Raw genomic sequence first — 22,725 nt, 5'->3', positions numbered from 1 at the left:
TTTTTTGCAAATTGGTTTTAAAATATTTTCAGATTTTACAAATTGGTCCCTAAAATGTGCAAAATTATCCCTCAACTTTTTTAAAATTTTCATTTTAGCATAAATTTAATTTTCATTTTTGTCTTAAAATTTTTAAAATTTCTAAAAATTGCCTAAGTTTTAAATAAATAATTGTTCAATCAAAATAACAAAATTTATAAATGAAAAAAATATAACTAAAGCATTTAAAATGATTAGAAGTTTTAATTATTCTGGCCAAACACACTCTAAAGGAATTGAGTAACATCACTCATATATATATGTATATATATATATATATATAAACAAAATGCGTAGTTTTCAAATGACACGAATATTAGAATTATATATAGTTAAGAGTGTTTGATTTCTCTTTTGACTAAAGAGTGTTTGATTTTGATTAAGCTTGGAATAGATAACCAACATATATCTTTGGACTTTGGATACGGATTTTTTTCCACGTAAATATCTAGTTACAAACTAATTAACAAGGCAAATTACACAACTTAAATTCAATTAATTTAATTATAATATTAATAAAGGTGATTTTTGAGTTTAAAGTTGGCTCATTTAAGTCATCTACCAAATTCATAAAATCTATGGAATTGATTCGATTGCAATCAAGTCCTAAGTATATAAAGTAAAACTCATAAAATTGCCTTCCAACGCCACATTAATGAATGGGGTAGCATCTAATTAGATTAATGATGGGTTCTCTCAATTTGGCATTGTAGTTGAATTAATGATATAAATTCTGGTATATAGTGGTTTGTTTAGTCCCCTTCTAGTGGACAAATTGTGACCACAACACTTTATCTTATCCAAATCTAATTTTATTCCTCCATCCCACATGCAATGCTTCCATATGCTCTTTCCTATGTCTATATTTAGAATTAAATTAAAATATAAAAAATATAGGAATCGCACAATTTTATTTTTTCCAACACCCCCATCATAATGCTTAGTTATTTACAATTTCCATCACCTCAAGAATCTTTTTTTTCCCGGGAAATCAGAGGCAACAAGAACCTCATCACGTAAACATTAATATATTCAATATATAATATATAAACTTTTTTTAGAAGATATAATGTATAAAACTTATGTTTTACACACCTGATACGTAGATGATGATGCAAGAAAAAAACAACCGTTGATAGACAAATGAGATTGATTCCTAAAAAACTGTCGTGACTCTATTAATTATACATAAATATCATCACAATCTTTCTTTTTACTCATAATATCACAATCTATATGAAATATTGTCGGATTAATGATCACTCTCTCATGATTCTCATCCATATATATTATTTGAATATTTCACATATTTCCAATGGAATTAATAGCAATACACAAAATATATATATATTTTATATATATACACCCTACAATTTGTAGGGTCATTTGCTCCCACGAATTTTTTAAAACTATATAGATTAAATAAGTTTTGTTTTTTTAATAAAATTATAAATTTTAGTTCATGTAAAAAAATTAATTTTTGTTTATATAAAATTATCATGCAAACTTTTTTAGTTTATATTGAAATGTCAACGTATGTTTTGAATGATTTTTTTGCAAACATGTTTATAATATTATAAAAAATTTATTCATATGAAAAAATTATATAAAGTTCAATTTTTGAGATCATTTAAAATTAAAACATTTTAAATTTTTGTAAAAGAAACTTTTACAATGTTTTAGAATAATTGTAAAAAATCGTTAAAAAATTCAAAAATTTTGAAAACAATTAAACATGCTTTATTTTAGAAGGAATTAAATTTGTTTACATTAAGAACTAAAAAAAATATATATCAAAAATAAAATATTAAAATTTTAGCTTAGATCTTAAAAGTGGGAGGAATATTGAGCTTTACCATGTGGCATGCATGCTGGTTGAAAATCTTGCTTTAGCAAAAGAAATGTCTTTCCAGCTCAACTAAAATATGGTTTTAGTTCCTTATGAGGGGACCATTCGATACATACCACCTTAAAACAAGGGCACCGCCAATAGTTTTAACTTTTTAGGCAACACAACCCTTGAGAGTTAGACCAACAACTGTAATTTTCAATTCAACATTAAAAGAAACGCGACCCCATATATAAATAAAGCAAATTTGAGGAAAAAGCATTCTAGTGTGGAATGTACAAAAATACAACTCAATGGAGCACTTTTATCTATTTACAAGTAGTATATTTTTAGTATATTAAGTGTGAGGAAACAGTCTCGCATTAAATATCATATTATTATAAATGAGATGATTGTGTATTTATTATGATAAAATTTTAAGTAAAAATATGATATTTAATTCACTTGTGTGATTGTTTTTAATTCAATATAATAATCGACATATTTCTTATGGTCCAAGAGTGTGAGTATAGTGGATGAAAAAAGTTTTTGAAGAGAATGGATCGACTCGTACCTACGAACCATCACAAAGTGTCTCAAAAGTTTGAGTATTGTCGACATTTATAGTTATTATATGTTTTACAATGATGTTAGTAACCAAAGACAATGTTTTTATGTCTTTTTATTAAGAATTTGATTTTTAAGATTAAGATAAGATCTTAAATTGTTTAAAACGAATTTAAAAATAACTTTTATAATATAATATATAATATATTTTAAAATTCTAAATAAAAATATAATATTTAATTCACTTGTACTCTTAATTTTTTAAGTGTTAATTTATTATCACAAAGCTCGTGAACTTTGATTTTTATATATGTTTATATATATGGTAAGTAAATTGCATTGGAACCTTCTATAGATGCTTAAAAAGTTGTTAGAAACATGAATTGATCATGAGAATCAAACTCAATTGATCTTTTGTCAAGCGGCAGAAGCAACATCTTAATTTCTAAAGGATCTATACTCCAAAGTATTATATCCCAAAAGTTGATCAAATATTATATAGTGATTGTCAAATTAATTAAAGTCCTCTTTTTAATGCCAAATGGGTCTTTTCTGACACATTTAGAATTCATTGAATGTGTAATTCTCATTTCATCTTTTTAGATAAATCATTTCCGCTGTAGTTAGGCACATGCACACTGGCTTACCTGCAACTAACAAAAAAAAAGTCAGTCATCATAGAGCATATATGAATTGTAATGATTTAATTAGTCATTTTCGAATCTATAGCTAACTATTTTATATAAAAAAAAAAAAAAGCTAACTATGTTATTTTACCATGGAATGAATGTAATTTTCAGTCTACTATGTACTTTATAGGGCTTGAGAACTTGAATTATATGCCAATTTGTTTGAAGAATCTTTTTGTTTACCATATTTTTTAAATAGTTAAACGTCAAATATAAGCTAAACTACTTTTTTATCCTATTTAACTTAATGATGAGATTTCTAAAATTCTCTTTCTTTAATTTAATTTTTTATTACAGCAAATCAATTTAAATGAAGTTGAATTTTTAAATGTAAAGTTTAAATGTGATTAATAACACTTTTTATTAACACAAACAAATGTATTGTGTATAATTTTTTTAAAAGATTATTGCCATTGCAAAATTAATACTATAGACAACTGGCATCCAACTATATTGACGTCCAATTGTTAAAAATAATTTGCATCACACCAAAATATGTTACACCTAAGTAGAAGGAAAACAAATGGTGTAAATAAACCTAAGCTCAAATACATAAATTAGCATACATGATAAATAAAACAAAATATATTCTTGAAAAAGTATTTTCTAATGAACTTTGACAAATAATCCCACCAATGCAAATTATGTGGAGTCATACACTAAAGTTTGTCTATTTATTCGAACAAGTACCCAAAAGTTCATGCTTCTCCATAATATAGACCTTTTTTTTTGTCACCCCACCCTTCTAGCTTACCTTCTATGCTTCCCATTCAAAAGATCCAGTGTTAGTGTTAGGTTCTTTCTTTCACTAATTGTCAGGTAGTTCATCTGAACTCCAAATACAAACCATCATTCTTGGCTCCATACATAAGTATCAATGGATGTGGTTGAAACTACATCAATTTTTTACTTACTACTACTACTACTACTATTTTTATAATTTAAGTATATTAAACTACATCAATTTTTGACATATTTAAATATATTATTAGAAATTATAACTGAAATACAATATACTATAATATTAGATTAGATTCTCTAAAATGTCATATATTAGATATTAAAATAGAATTTAAGTTTATTAATATATTAATTTGTTAGTTTATAAACTTTCGTAAAAGAAAAATAGTAGAGTAATCTTTTAAACACACTTTTAAATCTTGTTAACTTTAAAATATGTCAAATATATCTAAAAGTTGAGTTTATGATAGATAATAAACCCAACTCAAAACCTTTAACTGATCCATTTCCTTTTTTGTTTGTCAAACTATTATTATGTTCCTTAACTTTCTTTATGGGTAATGATGATGGGCTTTGTTTTCATATTTTAAAAAATCCGGCGCCATTTTTAGTCAAGATAACAAGTTCATGACTTCTATTATTGTTATGTTTGGGCTGGGCCGCCAGTGGAAGGTTGGCTATCTTTGATGTGCTACTGAGAAAAAACGAGTCAAGAGTTGCTATTTGCACCCCATGCTATCTTTGACGCACCAATTACCCTCTTATCTTCTATAAAAAAATACCCTTCTCTCCCCTTATGAATCACATGCCCCGTATCTCATATCTAGAACACGTATGCATTTTCGTAACTTGATTCCGAATGTATAAAGCTTTATTTTTAAATAAATTTGGAATATATTGTGGTTGATGGTGTTAATGGAATTTTATCAAAATCACAATCAATCAAACCACGCATGTAGGTAATTGACGGTTTATGTGTTAACAAGGGGTGGAAATAGTAAATCTCTAACAAATTTCAGAGAACCTGTCGGGCCTAAATTTGTCCACTCCAAAAATCACCCACAAGTTCTGTGATCCTATTCATTTTGTTTCACGAATTCATGTAATTTCCATTCTAAGTAATTTTGATTATTGAGAGGTTTATGTGACAAAATTTCTTTAATTAGGTGCTGTGCTATATTGCCTATCTTGCCTATACTTTGTGCTTTCATTATATTCTCACTCCACATTCAAATGCTATCTTTTAATTTTTAAATAAATTAATATATCTTTAAGTTAAACATCTTATCTCAAATTTGAATTTCAGATTTTGTAGTTGTTTGAATTAATCAACTCTTCTAAAACAAAAGAAAATTTAAAATTTTTAAAAACACGGTTAATAATTTAACAATACACAACATCAATTTTCATACCGTTTCAAATAATATATTATAGTTAAAATACTAAATTATCCAATTTATTTTTGTCAAAAACTGAAGAAAAGAAAAAAAGTTATATTTTTTGTCAAATACTAACTATAATCTATCATGTATGTTTTTCTAAAACATCAAAATGTCCCAAATATTCTAAACATTACATTGTTTTGGAAATACAATTACTATGCGTTTAGAGCACAACATTTAAAATTTGTTAAAATGAGGGGGCTAGTAAATCAAACGTCTTGACGGTCAAAGTCTCCTTTATGCATATTTCATTTTCAGTTAACCAACCATTGTAGTACACATTTTTCCTTCTCAAAAGTGTGTTTGCAATGTAGAACTCATGCAGCTTGCCACATGGGAAAATAACAGCATGCACCCACTTTAACAGTTTGTTAAAATTATTCTTTTACTTTATTTATTTTCAAAATAATTATACGGAAAAGGAAATCTAAAAAGAAAACGGCCCAAAGCACCCAACTTTTTTTATGATGACGACTTAACCACTGTAGCTAACTTGCTTTAAAAAAAACTACTGTGGCTAACTAACCGTTGTTTCCTTTTCATGTCTTTTTAATTTTTGAATATTTTTTTCTTTCTATACTTCTTGTCTTTGAAATGTTAAATGAAGCCTTAGAAAAGAACAAAAAGCAAATGAATGGTAAAACCGAAGGTGTATCAGGTGTCTCTAACCGTATTATCAACAAATCAGAGTGCCACATCTGCAGCTATGTGAGCACTCATCAGTCATCATTAGAGCTAAACTGAATTTTGCTCATTAAAAATTTGTTAGTTCAAATCAGATAATTTAAAAGTGGTTCTTTTAAATCATTCACTTTGTAGATCAGTAATATAATTATTGTTTTTATAATAAATAATTATTTAATTGAAAAATATAAATATAATAGATAAATAAACAAATTTATATATTTAAAATAAATTTAATTTTCATTATATTTTAAATGATTATTAATTATAGGTCTATAAAGTTAGTAAAAAAAATATTATTTAAGTATTATATTTTTTATATGTCAATATTATTTAAATATTATATATATTGACAAGCCACAATGAATAATAATATTCTTTTAATTTTATGATAACTAATTTATTTGTAATTAAAAATTTGTTTATAACGGGTAACTCTTTCAATTTTTCAATTATATCTTTAATTGATAGTATTAACATTTTTCTTAAATTAATATATTTTACTTTATATTTATAATAATAAATACACAAACACAAGAATGAGGTGTCCTCAATTAGAAAACTTTACCAATGACTGGTTTGGGATCTAATTTCCTTGAGGTTGTCTTCCTACTTTTCAAGTTGTACTAATCATATTGTTCTAGTCAAATTAATTTTATTTAAAAAAATTAACAATTTTTTAAATTAATTAATTATTAATATTTGTCTTTAAAAATCATTAAATTTTTTATCTTGTGTAAACATACACTCATAAATATATCATTATATGACATTTCCTTCTATCCTATATATAAGAGAATTTTTGAAAAAATATTTTAGTTCTATATATATAAAATAATTACAATTTTTGAAATATATTTACCATTTAAATTATTTTTATACTCTTATTTAAGATGTTAATTTGTCTTTTTAATATATCTCACAATTTCTAATATAAATATATATATATAAATAATTAAAAAATTAAAACAACTAATAAATACATTAATTTATAATTCATTGCATTTCACTTATCTACTAAACATTAGTAAAGGATATTATTATAAAAACAATAGTTATAATTAAAAATTACTTATATTTGAGTAAAAAAGTATGGATGTTTCTAGTTTATATAATCAGAGCAAAGTATAAGATTCCAACAATTGTTCTCGTAATAAATTTTAGCCTAACTCAGGCTTTAATTTCGAGGAAATATTATATCGTGGATCAGAAAAGGAAGAAGATATATCTAAGAATGATATAGGAAGAATATTAGAAAACACAAGATTATGCATGAAACAATTAAGCATTTGTCTAATATCCACCGAACACTTGCCATATTTTAAAGCAACGAATTGAACCCATTAGAAGCACAACAAAACTCAAACATTCATTTATGTATGTATCTTGTCTTGTTACAAAAGTTTAGTCAAATATTCCTAAATTAATTGCATACCAAGTTACATTATTCTAAATAAAAACTTTGCCTCTAAAACAAGTTGATTATTTCATTAGAAATGAAATAAATCCAAATGTAAGTTAATAAGTAAATTTACAAAACATAAGCATAATAGTTGTTTAATAAATAATAATAGTTGATTAAACAACTTCTTGATATTTACTCATAATATTATTCCAACAGAAAATCATACTGTTGCTTAAAATTATCTGATAAACGTCAAGGATTAAATATCAAGAAGCAACCAAATACTAACAATTAAGCTCAATATTCTTCAAGTTGATCCATAATACTCAATTAGTAGTAGTTTCTGAGTAATAAATTCTTCAAATTGGTCCACATAATAGTTTATAGATAAACCAGCCAACATGTAGCAACAAAATCAATCAAAAAGCCAAAGTTACCTTAACATTAACATAGGATTCTCTACATTAACTACATTAATTAAAATAATAATAAAGGTGCAGGAACAAATCTTTTTTCACTTGATTCTAGCTCAGAATAAACCTACAGTGAAGGAAACCTGCAACCAATAAACAAAATAAAAAAACAGTAATTAGTCCCAAATATGACAAATTTAATAAAATAATTAGGATATGTTGTTGTTATGCATAACATAAAAAAAAAAAAAAAAAACTTACTTGGATCAGAATTAATCAACATAGCAGTTCCACCAAAGTTACAAGTTCCACCATTTATCTTATGCTTCTGCCAGTAACTATTGAAAGCATAAGAAGCATGAGAAACCAATGTATCAGGGTAATAACAATTCCCTTCAGGAGTAGTAATTTCCAAACAATCAGCACCACCTTCTCCACAAGCATAATCCAAAGCTTGTTGAAGTGTTTCTTCAGGAACACTAGGCTTTGCAACACACCAAAGTTTTTGAACAGGAACAATTTGTGGTGAAGGTGAATCACTATCTCTTGGATTGCAAGGTGGATAATTGAAACCATAGTGAGGAGAACTAGCTGGAGAAACAAAATGTGGGTTTGGTGGATTTTGAGGGGCAAAATTGGGAGAAAAAATTGGTGGTGGTGAAGAAACTACTTGAGCTAAAGGAGGTAAAGGTTTTGTTGTGGGAAAATTTGAAGGAATAGGATAGCCAACAGGAAAATCCAAAGGGGGTTCAGCAATTTCAGGAAATGGGGTTGGTCTAATTGGGATTGTGGTAACTGAAAGTTTTCTAGTTATAGTTTTTTTTCCCTCTTTTGGGACATTGGAAACAACATTTATTATGTTGTTGAGGTTGAAAAATCCAAACTTTTTCATGGATTCTAAATGGGTAGTGACCAAGTTCAAATTTTTATCTGAGAAATCTGAATGTGGTGGGATGAGAGAGATTGTGGAGTTTACTGTTTGGAGAAAATGGGTCATATGTTTGAGCAATTTGAAATCATGTGTTTGAGTAGGTGAGTTTAGTGTGAAACAGTGTAAATGAAAAGCAATGGAAACTTTTATGTTTTTTTCCAAACCCCATCTTGTGAGTGAGTGATAGAGATTTTTCAAAGCAGATAGAACAACAATGAGGTTGTTGTTTTGTTGGCAGAAAGCTGAGGTTTTTCCAACAATGTTGGTGATTTTGGATGAAGGGTAAAATGGGAAAACATTGGACCTAAGCCAAGTTTCAGCTGATAAAATGTTGCTAGAGACCTCATTTAGGTCTTCATTGTTCAAAGAAACAGCTATAGGAAGCTCATTTTGTGATGAGGCTTTTGCAATGTCTTGGCTTGTTTCACATAGGTTTAGAAGCTCAATGGTTTGTTCACCAAAAACTGCAAAGTATAAAACAAAGCCTTTAATTAAAAAATTATAAGAAGAAAAATAAATCTATGCATTGCTAAATTGATAATGAAAATGTTGAGATTGTAAGTTGTTTTTCTTACCAGTGAGAGACAGAGAGAAAATAAGGACAAGATGATAAAGCCACCCCATATTCATTTTCTTGTGACAATAGTAATAAAGGTTCTCACTCTCTTATATTGGTTATGTTGTTTCTTAAATAGATAAGGAGCTTAGACTTAGATGAATATTGTAGAGGAAGACACCTAATCTGTTAACACAGTCATTCTCTGCTGTTTATAAAATGAAAAAAAATATCTTAAATAAAAATAAATTTAGATAAAGATATATTAATTTATAAATATAAATAGAGAGGAAATAAACATCAAGTGATATAACTCATGAAAAATCAAAATATAATATAAATAACATTGAGGATAAAATAAAACGAATAAGATACATTTTTAAATTATTTAAGTTGGGAACTAAATTATATAGTACATGTAATTGCTAATTTTATCTTTGAATATTGTATATACATTTTTATAATTTTTTTCTAAGCATCACAAAGTAGAGGGTTTTAGGTCTAAAAATTATATTTTTTTACATATGAAAAAATATCTCGGATTCGAATTGTCTATTTAATTATTTTTTTAGCATCAATATGATCTATAATGTCTCAATAAATATAAAATAAAATTAACTTTGTTATAAATAAAAAACGAAATATTAAATGAAAGTTATTACGATAATTAAATAAATACTTTTTCAACTTAAAAAAGTCCAAAGTTAAGATATATTAATAATTTTAACTAAATATTATTATTATTATTATTATTATTATTATTAAAATAAAAATAAAAATATATATATCACTTTAAAGCTCGCTTAGACCTGTCCAGAGTGCATGAATTGTGTTAACTCACTACAATGAAAGAATACTTTACTTAATCGACAACGTTTTTTTAGTGTATGTGTTAAGAAGCCAATGGGTTTTATTAAGGCATTGTGTTCCACTAGTTTTTCGTCTAATCTTATTTGGAAAATAAATAGGTAGAGTCCAAATAAGTACTGCTTTCTCATTATATGTGAAACATTTTACTCAACATAAATAATAATGAAGCAAAGAGGTGACTAAACCATAAATTTTTGGTAGGATGCTTCAGTCATAATATCAGACCAATTGTCCTGCACACTCCTGTCAATACTCTCTGCATATCATGAATTTACCATAAACATTCACATGTGATATTCAAATTAATATCACATTGTAAAGCATAATTCACATGTTTACTAACCAATTGCGTGTCCCTACGGCTTTGATGGACATTTGTTAAATATTTAAATATTCAAATATGTAAATATATTGAAAACTCTATATTAAATGGATTTAACTTTCTTTATCTAAGAGGAGTGATGTTAGGTCAAAGTATTAGATTGTGGTTCAAAATCACGTCTCAAAATCGTTTTATTCACTCTCCACTATTTAAATAAGAAATTTTTATATATATTTAATTTTTGTTGTTGTTATTTTATTATCTTAGTACAAATGTTTTTTATTTTTCGTCTTAGTACATAGTTTTGATATTTCATTTTATTATAGTGTTCGTTTAGTTTACATTAATTTCAATTAAATATAAATACAATCAATGACTTTAACGTCTTTGATTGCTCTTAAAACATATATTTTCAAACACTTCAATTTTGTTATATCTGTAAATTTGTCATATTTGTAGATATTTTGTTGTTTTATGTTATTAACATAAAGGATATGAATTTATTCGCATATAATCTTTTTCAATTTTTTTTTCTTTGAATTGTACGGTTTTAGCTATTTTGAAGTTTTCAATCAATGTATTTTTTTTTATTAATTTCAAATGAATAAATATTAATTTTAATTAAAAAAAATTAATTAACATGCACTGACACACTCTCAATTAAACACAACTGTTAAATTATAAAAAAATAATATATAAATGAAAGTTTGTAATCGATTGATAGAGTAAAAAATTTTTACATTGTATCAAAAATAAGTTTTTGCTCCATCATCATTTAGTAAATAGCCGTTCATAACAATAGAAAGAAACAATCATCATGCAGCTACAACAATCATTCACGATTACTTCTCTGTTATTTTTTTACTCAATCATTACTTCTCAATTTGGTAAACATCTTTTTTGGTAAAAAAATCTCCAATTGCTCACTTGTTTTTAGCGCCGCAGAAAAGGCCCACACTCGGGTACAAATGTCCGCTACCTTCAAAGCCCAAATAGAATCCGCTGCATTCCCCCTTCTTACATAGCCCATGGGCCAACTCCTAAGTAATTAGTCAAGCGGTGGCCCAATTTCAGGTAATCAAAACAAAACACATTTTCCACTCAAAACACCAAGAAAAATACAATCTCTTTTTGCAAGTGGGGTCCACCGGGTCAACATCTCTCTCACTCGCGGCAACATCTTTGTCATTTTGCGGTTTTTGTTATGCATGAATTAATTAAAGTGATTGACTACCTATTTTTAGAGTCCTCGTCCATCGTGGAAATAGGTTCCACATTTTTTATTAAAAATTTGGTATTGCGGATTTTTAGAGGATTAAGAAAAAACTTAATTTCCGTTTTGTTTCTTTTTATTTTTATCAACTTTTTGAACTAATTCTTTTTATTTTAAAATTTAATTATTTTAATTTTTAATAAATTTGTTAATTAAAAATAATAATATAATGTATTTTAATTGAATAATATGATGATGTTGATTGTTTAATCTTATAAAATTACATTAAAATGAAAAAAAAAATTAATTTAAATTTTAATAATTATTTATTTTTATAATTAAATTAATAATATATAAATAATTGATCATTTTAAATTATTTTATATAATGAAATAATATTTCATATAATTCAAAAAAAATAAATTATCATATTTTCAATTAAAAGAATTTAAAAATTAATTTTTTTTTTTATTTTAAGATAGAAGAACTACCTGTATAAATAAGTTAAAATGAAATAATCAAAACTTAAAATAACGAAGTTGAAACTGTAATTAAACTATAAAAAATGTAAAGGTATAACTGTTTCTTAGGGTGGATGTTATGCATGGGAGTGTATCTTACTGGTCCTCAAGTGACGTGGAAATCCAACCGACATAAACTCACTACACAACAAAATGAATTGGTTTATTCCACATGAGAGAATCTGCTTAGATATGAAGAAAGTTGAAAAGCAAATTGCCAATTGCATCATCATATTATATATATAAAACATCGAATAATAGGATCTATACCTTCCCAACACATTAAATTTCTTTTTCCCGTCAACATACTAAAGAAAACAATATCTCAAGAAGCTGTAAATTAATAGTCTATAACCAATTGAAATAACTTCTACCAAAACCCAAATCATATCCGCCCCGAACAATAGCATATCAATACAAGAGTTTGTCTTCCGACAAATGAAGTTAACTTGAATCATTCAAACCTGAGATATTGATTATAATTTTTCTTATTTTAAGACACTGTTATAAAAGAGTTACAATAATATTTTGAATGTGTTTTCAAATAAACAAAAAAAAATTGCGACATTGTATCTTTTCAAATTACTTACATCACAATTCATAACCAACACTTCAAATTCTTATCATACCTTATCTAGTTTGATACACACTACTAATATTTGATATTAGCAATTAGATGCATGATTTAATATTGAATCTCGCAAATTTATTGTAATACTGAACATATATACTAAAATAAGTATAGGAACTATTTTTTATTTTATTTTTATTTGCAATATCATTGAAAAGGGGAGTAACTATCAGCTTAATCTCAATTTCTTGTTTATGGACGAAATTTTGTATTGATACTGCAAAACCCATTCATGTATGACGTGTTTATTTTATGAAAATAAAATTTTGTATTAATGTTTTTATCTTTTAAAATAAGTGGTTAATTTAATTTATTAATAAGAAGGTGTGATGAGACCTTTAAAATGAACTAATAGGTGTTTAATTTATTTTTTTAATTGATGTATTTTTTAAAATATAGACAAATATTTATTTCAAAAATCTTTTATTTCTTAGATAGAAGAATTAAAACAAATTTTAAAAAAATGAAAAATAGAAAATATTTTTTAAAATATACCCTTATCCTTTATCTCTAACTTTTGATAGGATAGAATAGAAGCCCATCGTACTCGCTGATATGAAAAGCAATTTTAAGTTTAGTTTAAAAAACATAAACCGTTTATTTAGGCAAAATGTCTTTTATTTTATTTTTCTCAAAATTTGATCGAATTTTAAGTAACGATTTGTTCATTTATATCTTAAAATTTTAATAATTTATCTTTTCTTTATTAGAATTCTAAATAAATTATCATTATCTTCAAATAAAATCCAGTAAATCAGTAATCATCTTCAACAAAATTTATCACTCATATATTCAAATAAATTCATATTGTCATTTCCAACAAATTTCATAACTCATAAATTCATATTCAAATAAAGAACTTACATTTTAAGATTTAGATTAAAATTTTGATTTGGTGAATGATAGATATAAGAAGATATTATTTTAGTGATTTAGTCATCAAATCTTAAAGTGTAAGTTTTTTATTTGATGGGTTTAATGTACAAAAGAATAATAATAATAATAATAATAATATTTTGAACAATCAAATCGTTTTTTAAAATTAATTAAATAAATGATCAAATCATAAAAAAATAATTAATTATTGCTTGAATTAAATTAAAGGCCGTATAAACTATTTTGCCGTTTATTTATTATTCAAAGGCATTGAATATAGTAAAATCCACCAAAATTTGATTAAAAGTATAAAATAACAAGTATGTTTAATTAAAGCCAAACCTGTACAACAGTACAAGCTAAGTGGCAAAACGCATTGTTTACAAGAAAAGCATAACTTTAATCATCCCGTTTTGTAAAAAGAGCATTATTATTAATTGTTAAATTATTAATGAAGGGTGAACAAGGGATAACATTGTCTTTGCTTAGTGGAAGAGTCCAAATAAAAACAAAAGAGAAAAAGTATATAAAAGTGATAAAGCAATAATCAGCGTGTGGATGTCCCCTACACACCACAAGGAGTGTGAGTGAATGAATTTAACCTTTTTTTTATATATATTTTAAATCTAATTTTTACATTTAAATTTGTTATTAAATTATTTTTAAATAAATATATTTAAATATAAATAATTTTATATTTAATTCACGTATTTAAAATAAATTTTTATTATATTAAAATATATATATTCCTTAAAGGAAAAGAAGAGGATGTTATGAACCCATGTGTCACTTTTCCTAAAATAAGATGTATGACCACAAATCTTATGACTTTATATTCCGAGTAATGAGGATGGTGCAACATACGAGCATTTAGGAATAATACACTGTGGATGCTTTCATGTCGATTCCGTCGGTGGAATCAGACATGCACAATATTATAAAAGTGTTCTTTCTTTTCCTCTTGGTTTTCTTCCTTTAGTATTACTATGAGATGGGATATTAAATGTAATTTATTTTTATACTGCCAGTAACTAGTGAGGGTTTCAGCTATACAAATGAAGTTGGGTCCAGCAAAATATGTAGTATTCGTCAATATTTATGTTAATTATCTGTACAAATATAATTATTGAATGTGCTCTTTATATGCACCTCTATTAAGTCTAACAAGATAATTTTCATTTCAAAATTATATTATATAAATATAATACTATTTTATTGTTCATATCAAAGGAAATTTTTAGATTCATCCCGACTTATGTTTAAATAACAAAACAGTCTATTTCCTGATTGATTTAACTATGTTAAGAAAATAAAAAAGTATAAATTTGAAAATTTCTAATTAAAAGAGTCATAATTTATTTATTTATGATTGTTTTGTCTTTATCCAAGTTATCTTGCTTGCATTACCAAACTTTATCTTCTTAAAATATATTGGATAAAATAGAAGATAATGTATTTTTCTGTACGAGAAATGAGGAGATAATATATTTTCTGTACAAGAAATGAGATTCGAGTGTGGATAGGTTGAGAAATTTTAACCATCATTCGCTTCGCTAGGAGAATATAGTTGTGGCGCTTAAAACCGATTATGGTTCAGATTCAAAGTGTAGTAACTAGTATTAGAGGTGTTCAAAAAAACCAAAAACTGAACCAAATTGTAGAATTGAATTAAACCGAACTGTTTTTGAACTGAACTGGTTTATAAAAATTGAGAACCGAACTGTTTTCAAACTGATTTTTCAAAACTACAATTGAATCGAACCAAATTGGTTTTCAGTTCGTAAAAACTAAACCAAAATTGGTTTTTATTTCAAAAAACTTGAACCGATTTTTTTATAGAAATAATTAGGAGTAATTATGTAAAATTTGACCTATATAAATAAAAAAATTAAGTTAAGCCGATTCAGTTCGATTTAAATAATAAATCAGTATACTAATTTATAAAATAGTTCGGTTCAGTTTTTTGAACTGAAAACCGATCCAGTTCGGTTATTTAAACTGAAAACCAGTTCAGTTCAATTTTCAAACAGTTTTAATTCTGAACTTTGCCCACTCCTGACTTATATCAATTGATTCTACTTGGTAAACTAAAAAGGAATTAAAAAAGAAAATCTTTAATTTGATTATTTTCACTCTGAAACCATTTTCTTCAATTTATAATAAATCAGATTTTTTTTTACGAAATCAAAGTCATGCTTGTGTCAGCTGCTTGTTATATAGCTGTAATTGTTTTGGATGGCCAAATGAATAACAAATAATGTAGTTTACTTAGTGATGCAAGTTTTGGTTAGGAGTTGGATTATCACCGTCAACATAATTATAACAATATTAATATAATATTGAGTATTTAGAAACTGATAATGTATATTTTAAATTGGTGAATATTACTAGTAGTTGAGTTTTTTGGAAACATAGATTGGTTATGAAAAATCAATGTCCTCGTAGTCATAGCTACTCTAATGTGTTTAAGAATTAAAAAAAAAAAAACTAACTTATAAGTAAAATTATATAAATAACTTCACTTTAATTATAAAATAAATTAAATCTTTTATTTTAACTTTGTAAATTGTTAGTGTCATTTACATATATAAAAATTAAATCAAATAATTTAAAAATTTAATTAAAATTATTAAATTTGATTTGATTTTTTTTCTTCGAGTACTAATTGAACCAAACAAATTATAAATTTGATGTCTATTGGTTTGAGTATGGTTACATTAATTTAAAATAGATCGCTCAATATTCAAACCAAACTATTATGTTTTATTCACGTTATATCAATATTGTTATCAATTAATACTTTAAAAATTTGACTACTTTGATGTTTTTGTTCAAACTTCGCTACTATAAGGATTATATATTTTAATTCATTTACAATAATAATGTAAATAGTTTTTATATTATAATTCAATTATAATCGTTAGATGATTATAATATATTTGATTTTTATTATAATTATTTTAAAAATCAGACCCATAAATTTGTTGTACTGTGTTGAAATTATAAATTTTTTTACTTTAACAATGTATGACAATTAAATTTATTATCATAACTAAATATAAGTTTTACGATGAAAGTTGGTTAATATTTTTGCAAATGTATTAAGAAATATAATAGTTAAAATAAAATAAAAATATATAACTCGTTTTACTAAATTACTTATCTTAATTATTGATAAATTTTTTATTATTTTAGATACATAATATAATAATATTTTTTAAATTATGTATATAATAGTTACTAAAAAATAAAAATAAAAATGATTAAAATTATATAAAAAATAAATTTATTTTGAGATAATTTTTTTAATTAAAATTACATTCATTTTAAAACGAAAGTAATATACAATTTAAATACATCCAAGTGTATAATATCATTACTCCTACGTGTATACATTAGAGTATGAGACATACCACTCTTAAAAATCACTCAAATATAATTATCTTTTGGGTTACGTATTGAGTGGTGAACTATTACCACTTACTATCTGTCTGGAGTGAAATTTAGAATTAAAATTGGGAATAATGCCAAATGCATTCATTGCTCATGAATACCAGACATTAATCACAATTTTTTGTACGGAAGAAGACTTTAATCACCCTTAATGAGCTTGCGTTTAGTCATGATCAAAGATGTTTATCAATTAATCAAAATCAATAATTTTATATTTATTTGATTACAAACACAAGATCTCCCTCCATACTTCACATCCATTCCTAGCCGTCTTCTCCTCTATTTTGATATGTTGTTATTATTATTATTTCTTATTTAAATAAGTATTTTATATATATTTAATTTTTTTTCTTCAATTTTGTCGTCTTTATGTAATATTATATAAATATTATTTGTTTTTCATTTTGGTGTAATATATATTTTTATTTTATTGCGGTGTTTGTTTGTTTTCTTATTTTATTAAAATTGTCTAGATATTGAATTATTTTATATTATTAATGAATATAATTTTTTGATTTAAACGAAATATTTTAAAAATCAATACATAAAAATAAGATATACATCAAATTAGAAAATAGGAGCGGGGCAATAGTAAAGCACGTTGTATGGCTACATTTTAGGTGTGAATGGGCATCAAGCATCATAGATTTTGGAAGACATTATTTTTGATTCCCTGAGTCTTTTTGCTAATAAATAGTATTGTGATATATTTTATTTCTACGGTACAACCGATTAAAGACAAGATACGTATTAATATTATAGATTTTTTTTATCAGTAACTTAATTTTTAATTTATCGACATATTTTATTATTATATTTATCAAAATTTATTGAATAAAGAATTTAGATACATAAATTATATATAATTCAATTTTAACAACTAAAATATATTAATTTTTTAATGTACCATAAAAATCATCTATATTTTATTTGATAAGTAAACATATAATATAAGGCTTTTGAAGCTGGAAGTCGCAAGGCAAGCATCAAGCAAAGAAAAGATACTACTAAAAGGCAAAGGCAATGAACTCATTGGACAACATATAACGGCCTCAGAGATCGAATTTGTGCCTTGCCTACCTACTTACGATCCAGAAGTATAAAGGACACGAGCGTACACTATTTTTAATGTCACCACTTCTGCATAACCACCATCTTACATATATCAAATCCATTTATTTATGTACCTAACTGTCTAAAATCTGCAACTCAATTTGAAGAATTAAAATATTATATATATGATTAAATAATTATATATCAACTATTAGAAGTCATATTCTTTATTTATATATTATTTCTGAAATAATTAAATAGATCAGTTGACAACGAGACACGAAATGCACTGAACAGTGCCACGTTACATTCTCACTGATAGTTTATTTTGTCAGCATAATACGTTGCACTCATTTATTACCCTACGAATATGTAAATTTTTTATATTTAAACCAAGAAAATTGCGTTTGACATGACATAATTAAAAAAAGGAAAACCGAAAAATAAAATAAAGGTATAAGAGAAAATATAAAATGCCGATTGTGCTGACGGAACCTGTCGGACCACAAGAGCATCTAGATCTTACAGCCGAAAGAAGTTTCCTCTCTCTCTCTTTCTCTTTCTCTCTCAATCCTTCTCTGAGAAATTTGCGGAACGAAATCAACGAAATTCAGACATGAATTGTGCGAAACAAAAGGGAAAAATAAACCAAACCCAAACAAATTCAGTGAATTCACCATGAAAGCTCATTACTTGAGCTTCAATATTGTCATAATCACAATCATCTTCTCACTATCTCTATCAAAAAATGAATCTGATCATAACACAAGAAGAATTCTCCATCAACCATTATTCCCAGCAAGTTCAGCTCCACCACCAACACCCACCCTGTCACCACCACCACCACCACCCTCTACCTCCGACGGCAACATTCCTTTCTTCCACGAATACCCAGAAGCACCACCATCAGATCAAAACCAAGCAGCACCGATAACATCATCAAACGCCACAACAGCAAATCCAACGGCAACACAACCAGCAAAAGGAACAAAAAAAGTAGCAATTGCAATTTCCGTTGGAATTGTAACGTTAGGAATGTTGTCGGCACTAGCTTTCTTTTTATACAAACACAGAGCAAAGCAACCTGCGGAAACACAGAAGCTAGTGTGTACTAACCCACACAGGAACAACAACAACAACAACAACCAACAACTACAAGATTCAAATTCAACTGCTCCAGTAGTACCTTCTAATTTTCTCTACATTGGAACTGTGGAACCTTCCAGAAGGTCAACCACGGTCAACGAAACGGAAAAGCCGAACCGATCGCCTTACCGGAAACTTAATTCGGTTAAGCGATCTGATCGGTATCGACCTAGCCCAGAATTGCAGCCAATGCCGCCTTTAAGTAAGCCTCTTGATGGAAACAACCCGCCGGCGATTTCGCCGTCGTCGTCTTCCGACGAGGAAAGTAACGAGACGACGTTTCATTCGCCGGTGAACTCGTCGTTAAGTCAGGAAGACGGATTTTACACGCCGGTTTCACGTCAGAGTTCTCTCGCTAACGGTAGTCCGGCGAAGAGAGAGAATCATTCGACGACGGCGACACCGCTTCCGATTTCGAAAAGAAGTTCGCCGAAATCTCGTATTTCTTCTTCGTCGCCGGATGTTAGACACGTCATCATACCTTCGATCAAACAGACTCCACCCCCGCCGCCACGTCAGCGACCGGATAATAAACTATTAACTTCCGGTGGACATTCAAGAAAGCCAAAATTCTCAGCGCCGCCACCACCTCCGAATTTAGCGCATCTTCAATCAACAACGAATGCATTTTCACACGTGTCTAAAACTTCCCTTAATCGTCCACCTCCACCGCCGCCACCGCCACCTCCTCCGCCGATTAGAAAAACAGGGTCACCGGCGGTTGAAGGTGTTTCAGCTTCTAAATCTATAAAGACGCAACCTTGGTCTATAAGTGAAGAAGGTGGTGATTCTGGTAATAGTGTAACAAAAGGTTCAGAATCAGTTTCAGTTTCCGATCGTGTTGATAAAAGTGCGAGTTTGTTGAGATCTTCCGAGAGGCTTGAAATTGAAGCCAATGAAACGGAAGGTGGAAAACCAAAGTTGAAAGCTTTGCATTGGGATAAAGTTAGAGCTACTTCAGACCGTGCTACAGTGTGGGACCAAATAAAATCAAGCTCATTTCAGTGAGTATATTAAATTCCATATACCATTTTGGGATTGTAGTTGTAGTAGTTGAAGTACAATTGTGAATTAATATTATTCATTTCTTTGGTTTTTTTTTTTTTAATAATAGATTAAATGAGGATATGATGGAGTCTTTGTTTGGCTGCAATGCAATGAATTCTGCTACAAAACCAAAAGAACTTCCTAGAAAATCAGTTCTCCCTTCAGCTGATCATGAGAACAAGGTTTTAGACCCTAAGAAGTCTCAAAATATTGCTATACTGTTAAGGGCACTGAATGTGACAAGAGATGAGGTGTCTGATGCTCTTTTGGATGGTAAGTTCTTTCCCTTTTTGGAATTTATACTTGCATGACAGATGAGAAAACTTTTAAGTTACATTTTCTAATTTAGGTAAAACATAAAAAATTGGGTGATTCGTGGTTTTATTAGGTGCTTTTTTGGATTGATGATGAGTTACATTGTTTTGAGTAAAAACTATACTTTTGAACTTCAACAAAATGTGATTTTGACATAATCACCATCAATCCAGTTCTTGTATATCATATATCGAAAAACCTGTGGAGGAGGGGAATTAGGCATAGATTTTTTTAGTATTAGGTTGTGCCAATAATGTAAAGAGAATAGATCATATAAGAAACAAAAGCATGGCTCAACAACTTAAAAACAAAAGGTCATTATCACTGCATCTGTTATGTTGTATGAAAAATGTCTAAATCAGCATCATGCCACATGCATCATTATGTTATATTAAGGGAGATGCAAATTTAGGTATTCTGGTACTGGGGATTTAAAATGTGGTAGAAACCAAACTCAGCTCATACAACGTACATGAAAAGAATAAAACAATGACATTTTAGCTGATAAACATCTTTTACTTACAAGCTATTTTTTGTCATTTAACTTAAACTAGATACTGTAATTGCCACTAAAATCAACCAACCTATATTCCTTAACAACTTAGCCTTGTCTTTTTGTTCTAGGCTTCTAACGACTGTGCTTCCTCCAAAAGCAATAGCACCCTTGTTTAGTGAGAGCCGTGATCACAAATGATACATTCAAATCATCATGCTATGCTTTTTCAATGCTCTAATCCAAAAGATTGCACTATATTTCATTTAATCTTTTTCTTAACTCGTCTAATAGAAGTTCTAATCTCTAATTCCTTGATGCATAATGTCAGTTGAGGGATAGTAACCCTCTCTGTAAACAAACTTTAAAATGTATGCATGCCTAAATTTTAACTTTGATGCATGTTTATCATCTGTTCATTCATATTCTTAACAGAGGAACCACATTACTTTGGTGCCTCCACCTCAAATGACAGTTATTTGTAAGGTAGTAATATCTGAGAGAGCTTTCTCTATATTAAAGCTTTCTATCACTTTCAAGTGTAACTAACACGAAGAAGTATTTATTTGTCAATTGTATACTTATAATTATTAAACACAAGGTGTTTTCAGTTTGTATTATTAATCTACTGAATCAGTAATAAATGTCTAAAATATATGAAATATCAGAAGATGGGTATTTACACTACGTGATATCCTAGTTTGCTTTTGCCTTGAACCAAATACTATTTTGCATCCTTTTTTTTCACTTTGCCAACATCATGGATTCATGGGGTGGTGATATTTTTTTTATGAAACAGGAAATCCTGAAGGTTTGGGTGCTGAGCTATTGGAAACCCTGGTAAAGATGGCTCCTACAAAAGAGGAAGAGATAAAATTAAAAAACTATGGCGGTGATCTCTCGAAACTTGGATCTGCAGAAAGATTTCTTAAAGCAGTGCTTGATATCCCTTTTGCTTTCAAAAGAGTTGAAGCTATGCTATACAGAGCCAACTTTGATTCAGAAATCAACTACCTCAAGAAGTCTTTCCAAACACTGGAGGTTTGGCTCACTTTCAACTCCTTGTTACCTTTGGTTTGTATCTTTTGACAATCTAATCTATCAGTTGATAATATCTATCTATTTATCTATCTATCTGTTAGGCGGCAAGTGAGGAATTAAGGAACAGTAGGTTATTCTTCAAACTCCTTGAAGCCGTTCTCAGGACAGGTAACAGAATGAATGTCGGCACTAATCGAGGTGATGCTAAAGCTTTCAAACTCGATACACTCCTAAAACTTGCAGACATAAAGGGAACAGATGGAAAGACCACATTGCTCCACTTTGTGGTCCAAGAGATCATTAGATCTGAAGGTGCAGAATCTGCAAATGGAAGTATACTTCCCAACCAAATCGACTCCAAATTTAACGAGGAAGATTTTAAGAAGAAAGGATTGCAGGTTGTGGCTGGTCTCAGTAGAGACCTTGTTAATGTAAAAAAAGCAGCAGGA

The 22,725-nt window shown here is 27.6% G+C and overlaps 2 protein-coding genes across 2 annotated transcripts in view; one reads left to right on the top strand and one right to left on the bottom strand.

The window, feature by feature from the left end:
- Positions 1-7,686: 7,686 nt before the first annotated feature.
- LOC101495841 (glucan endo-1,3-beta-glucosidase 13) lies at positions 7,687-9,601 on the bottom strand. The gene is made up of 3 exons (XM_004511790.4): positions 9,315-9,601; positions 8,070-9,203; positions 7,687-7,951 (listed from the first exon to the last, which is right to left on the bottom strand). Exons 1-3 carry the CDS (start codon positions 9,367-9,369, stop codon positions 7,920-7,922), a joined length of 1,221 nt encoding a protein of 406 aa, XP_004511847.1. The 5' UTR covers positions 9,370-9,601; the 3' UTR covers positions 7,687-7,919.
- Positions 9,602-18,681: 9,080 nt separating this feature from the next.
- LOC101495187 (formin-like protein 6) overlaps positions 18,682-22,725 on the top strand; it is a 5,630-nt gene continuing 1,586 nt past the window's right edge. Inside the window, exons 1-4 of the mRNA XM_073364521.1 lie at positions 18,682-20,384; positions 20,495-20,700; positions 22,035-22,276; positions 22,378-22,721. Of these exons, the coding sequence (XP_073220622.1) occupies positions 18,913-20,384; positions 20,495-20,700; positions 22,035-22,276; positions 22,378-22,721 (2,264 nt within the window). The 5' untranslated portion in view covers positions 18,682-18,912. The remainder of the gene's footprint in view (positions 20,385-20,494; positions 20,701-22,034; positions 22,277-22,377; positions 22,722-22,725) is intronic.

The sequence above is a fragment of the Cicer arietinum genome, chromosome 8 (genome assembly GCF_000331145.2).
Source record: "Cicer arietinum cultivar CDC Frontier isolate Library 1 chromosome 8, Cicar.CDCFrontier_v2.0, whole genome shotgun sequence".
Classification (NCBI taxonomy): domain Eukaryota; kingdom Viridiplantae; phylum Streptophyta; class Magnoliopsida; order Fabales; family Fabaceae; genus Cicer; species Cicer arietinum.
The sequence above is the reverse complement of the archived record's forward strand: the minus strand, read 5'-3'. Positions and strand labels throughout refer to the sequence as shown.

Excerpts from the sequence above, each read along its gene's own strand:
- LOC101495841 (XM_004511790.4), bottom strand. The coding sequence starts at position 9,369 with ATGAATATGGGGTGGCTTTATCATCTTGTCCTTATTTTCTCTCTGTCT. Across the intron at positions 9,204-9,314 it reads TTTCTCTCTGTCTCTCACTG|TTTTTGGTGAACAAACCATT; the intron begins GTAAGAAAAACA and ends TATACTTTGCAG. Across the intron at positions 7,952-8,069 it reads GTTGATTAATTCTGATCCAA|GTTTCCTTCACTGTAGGTTT; the intron begins GTAAGTTTTTTT and ends TATTGGTTGCAG.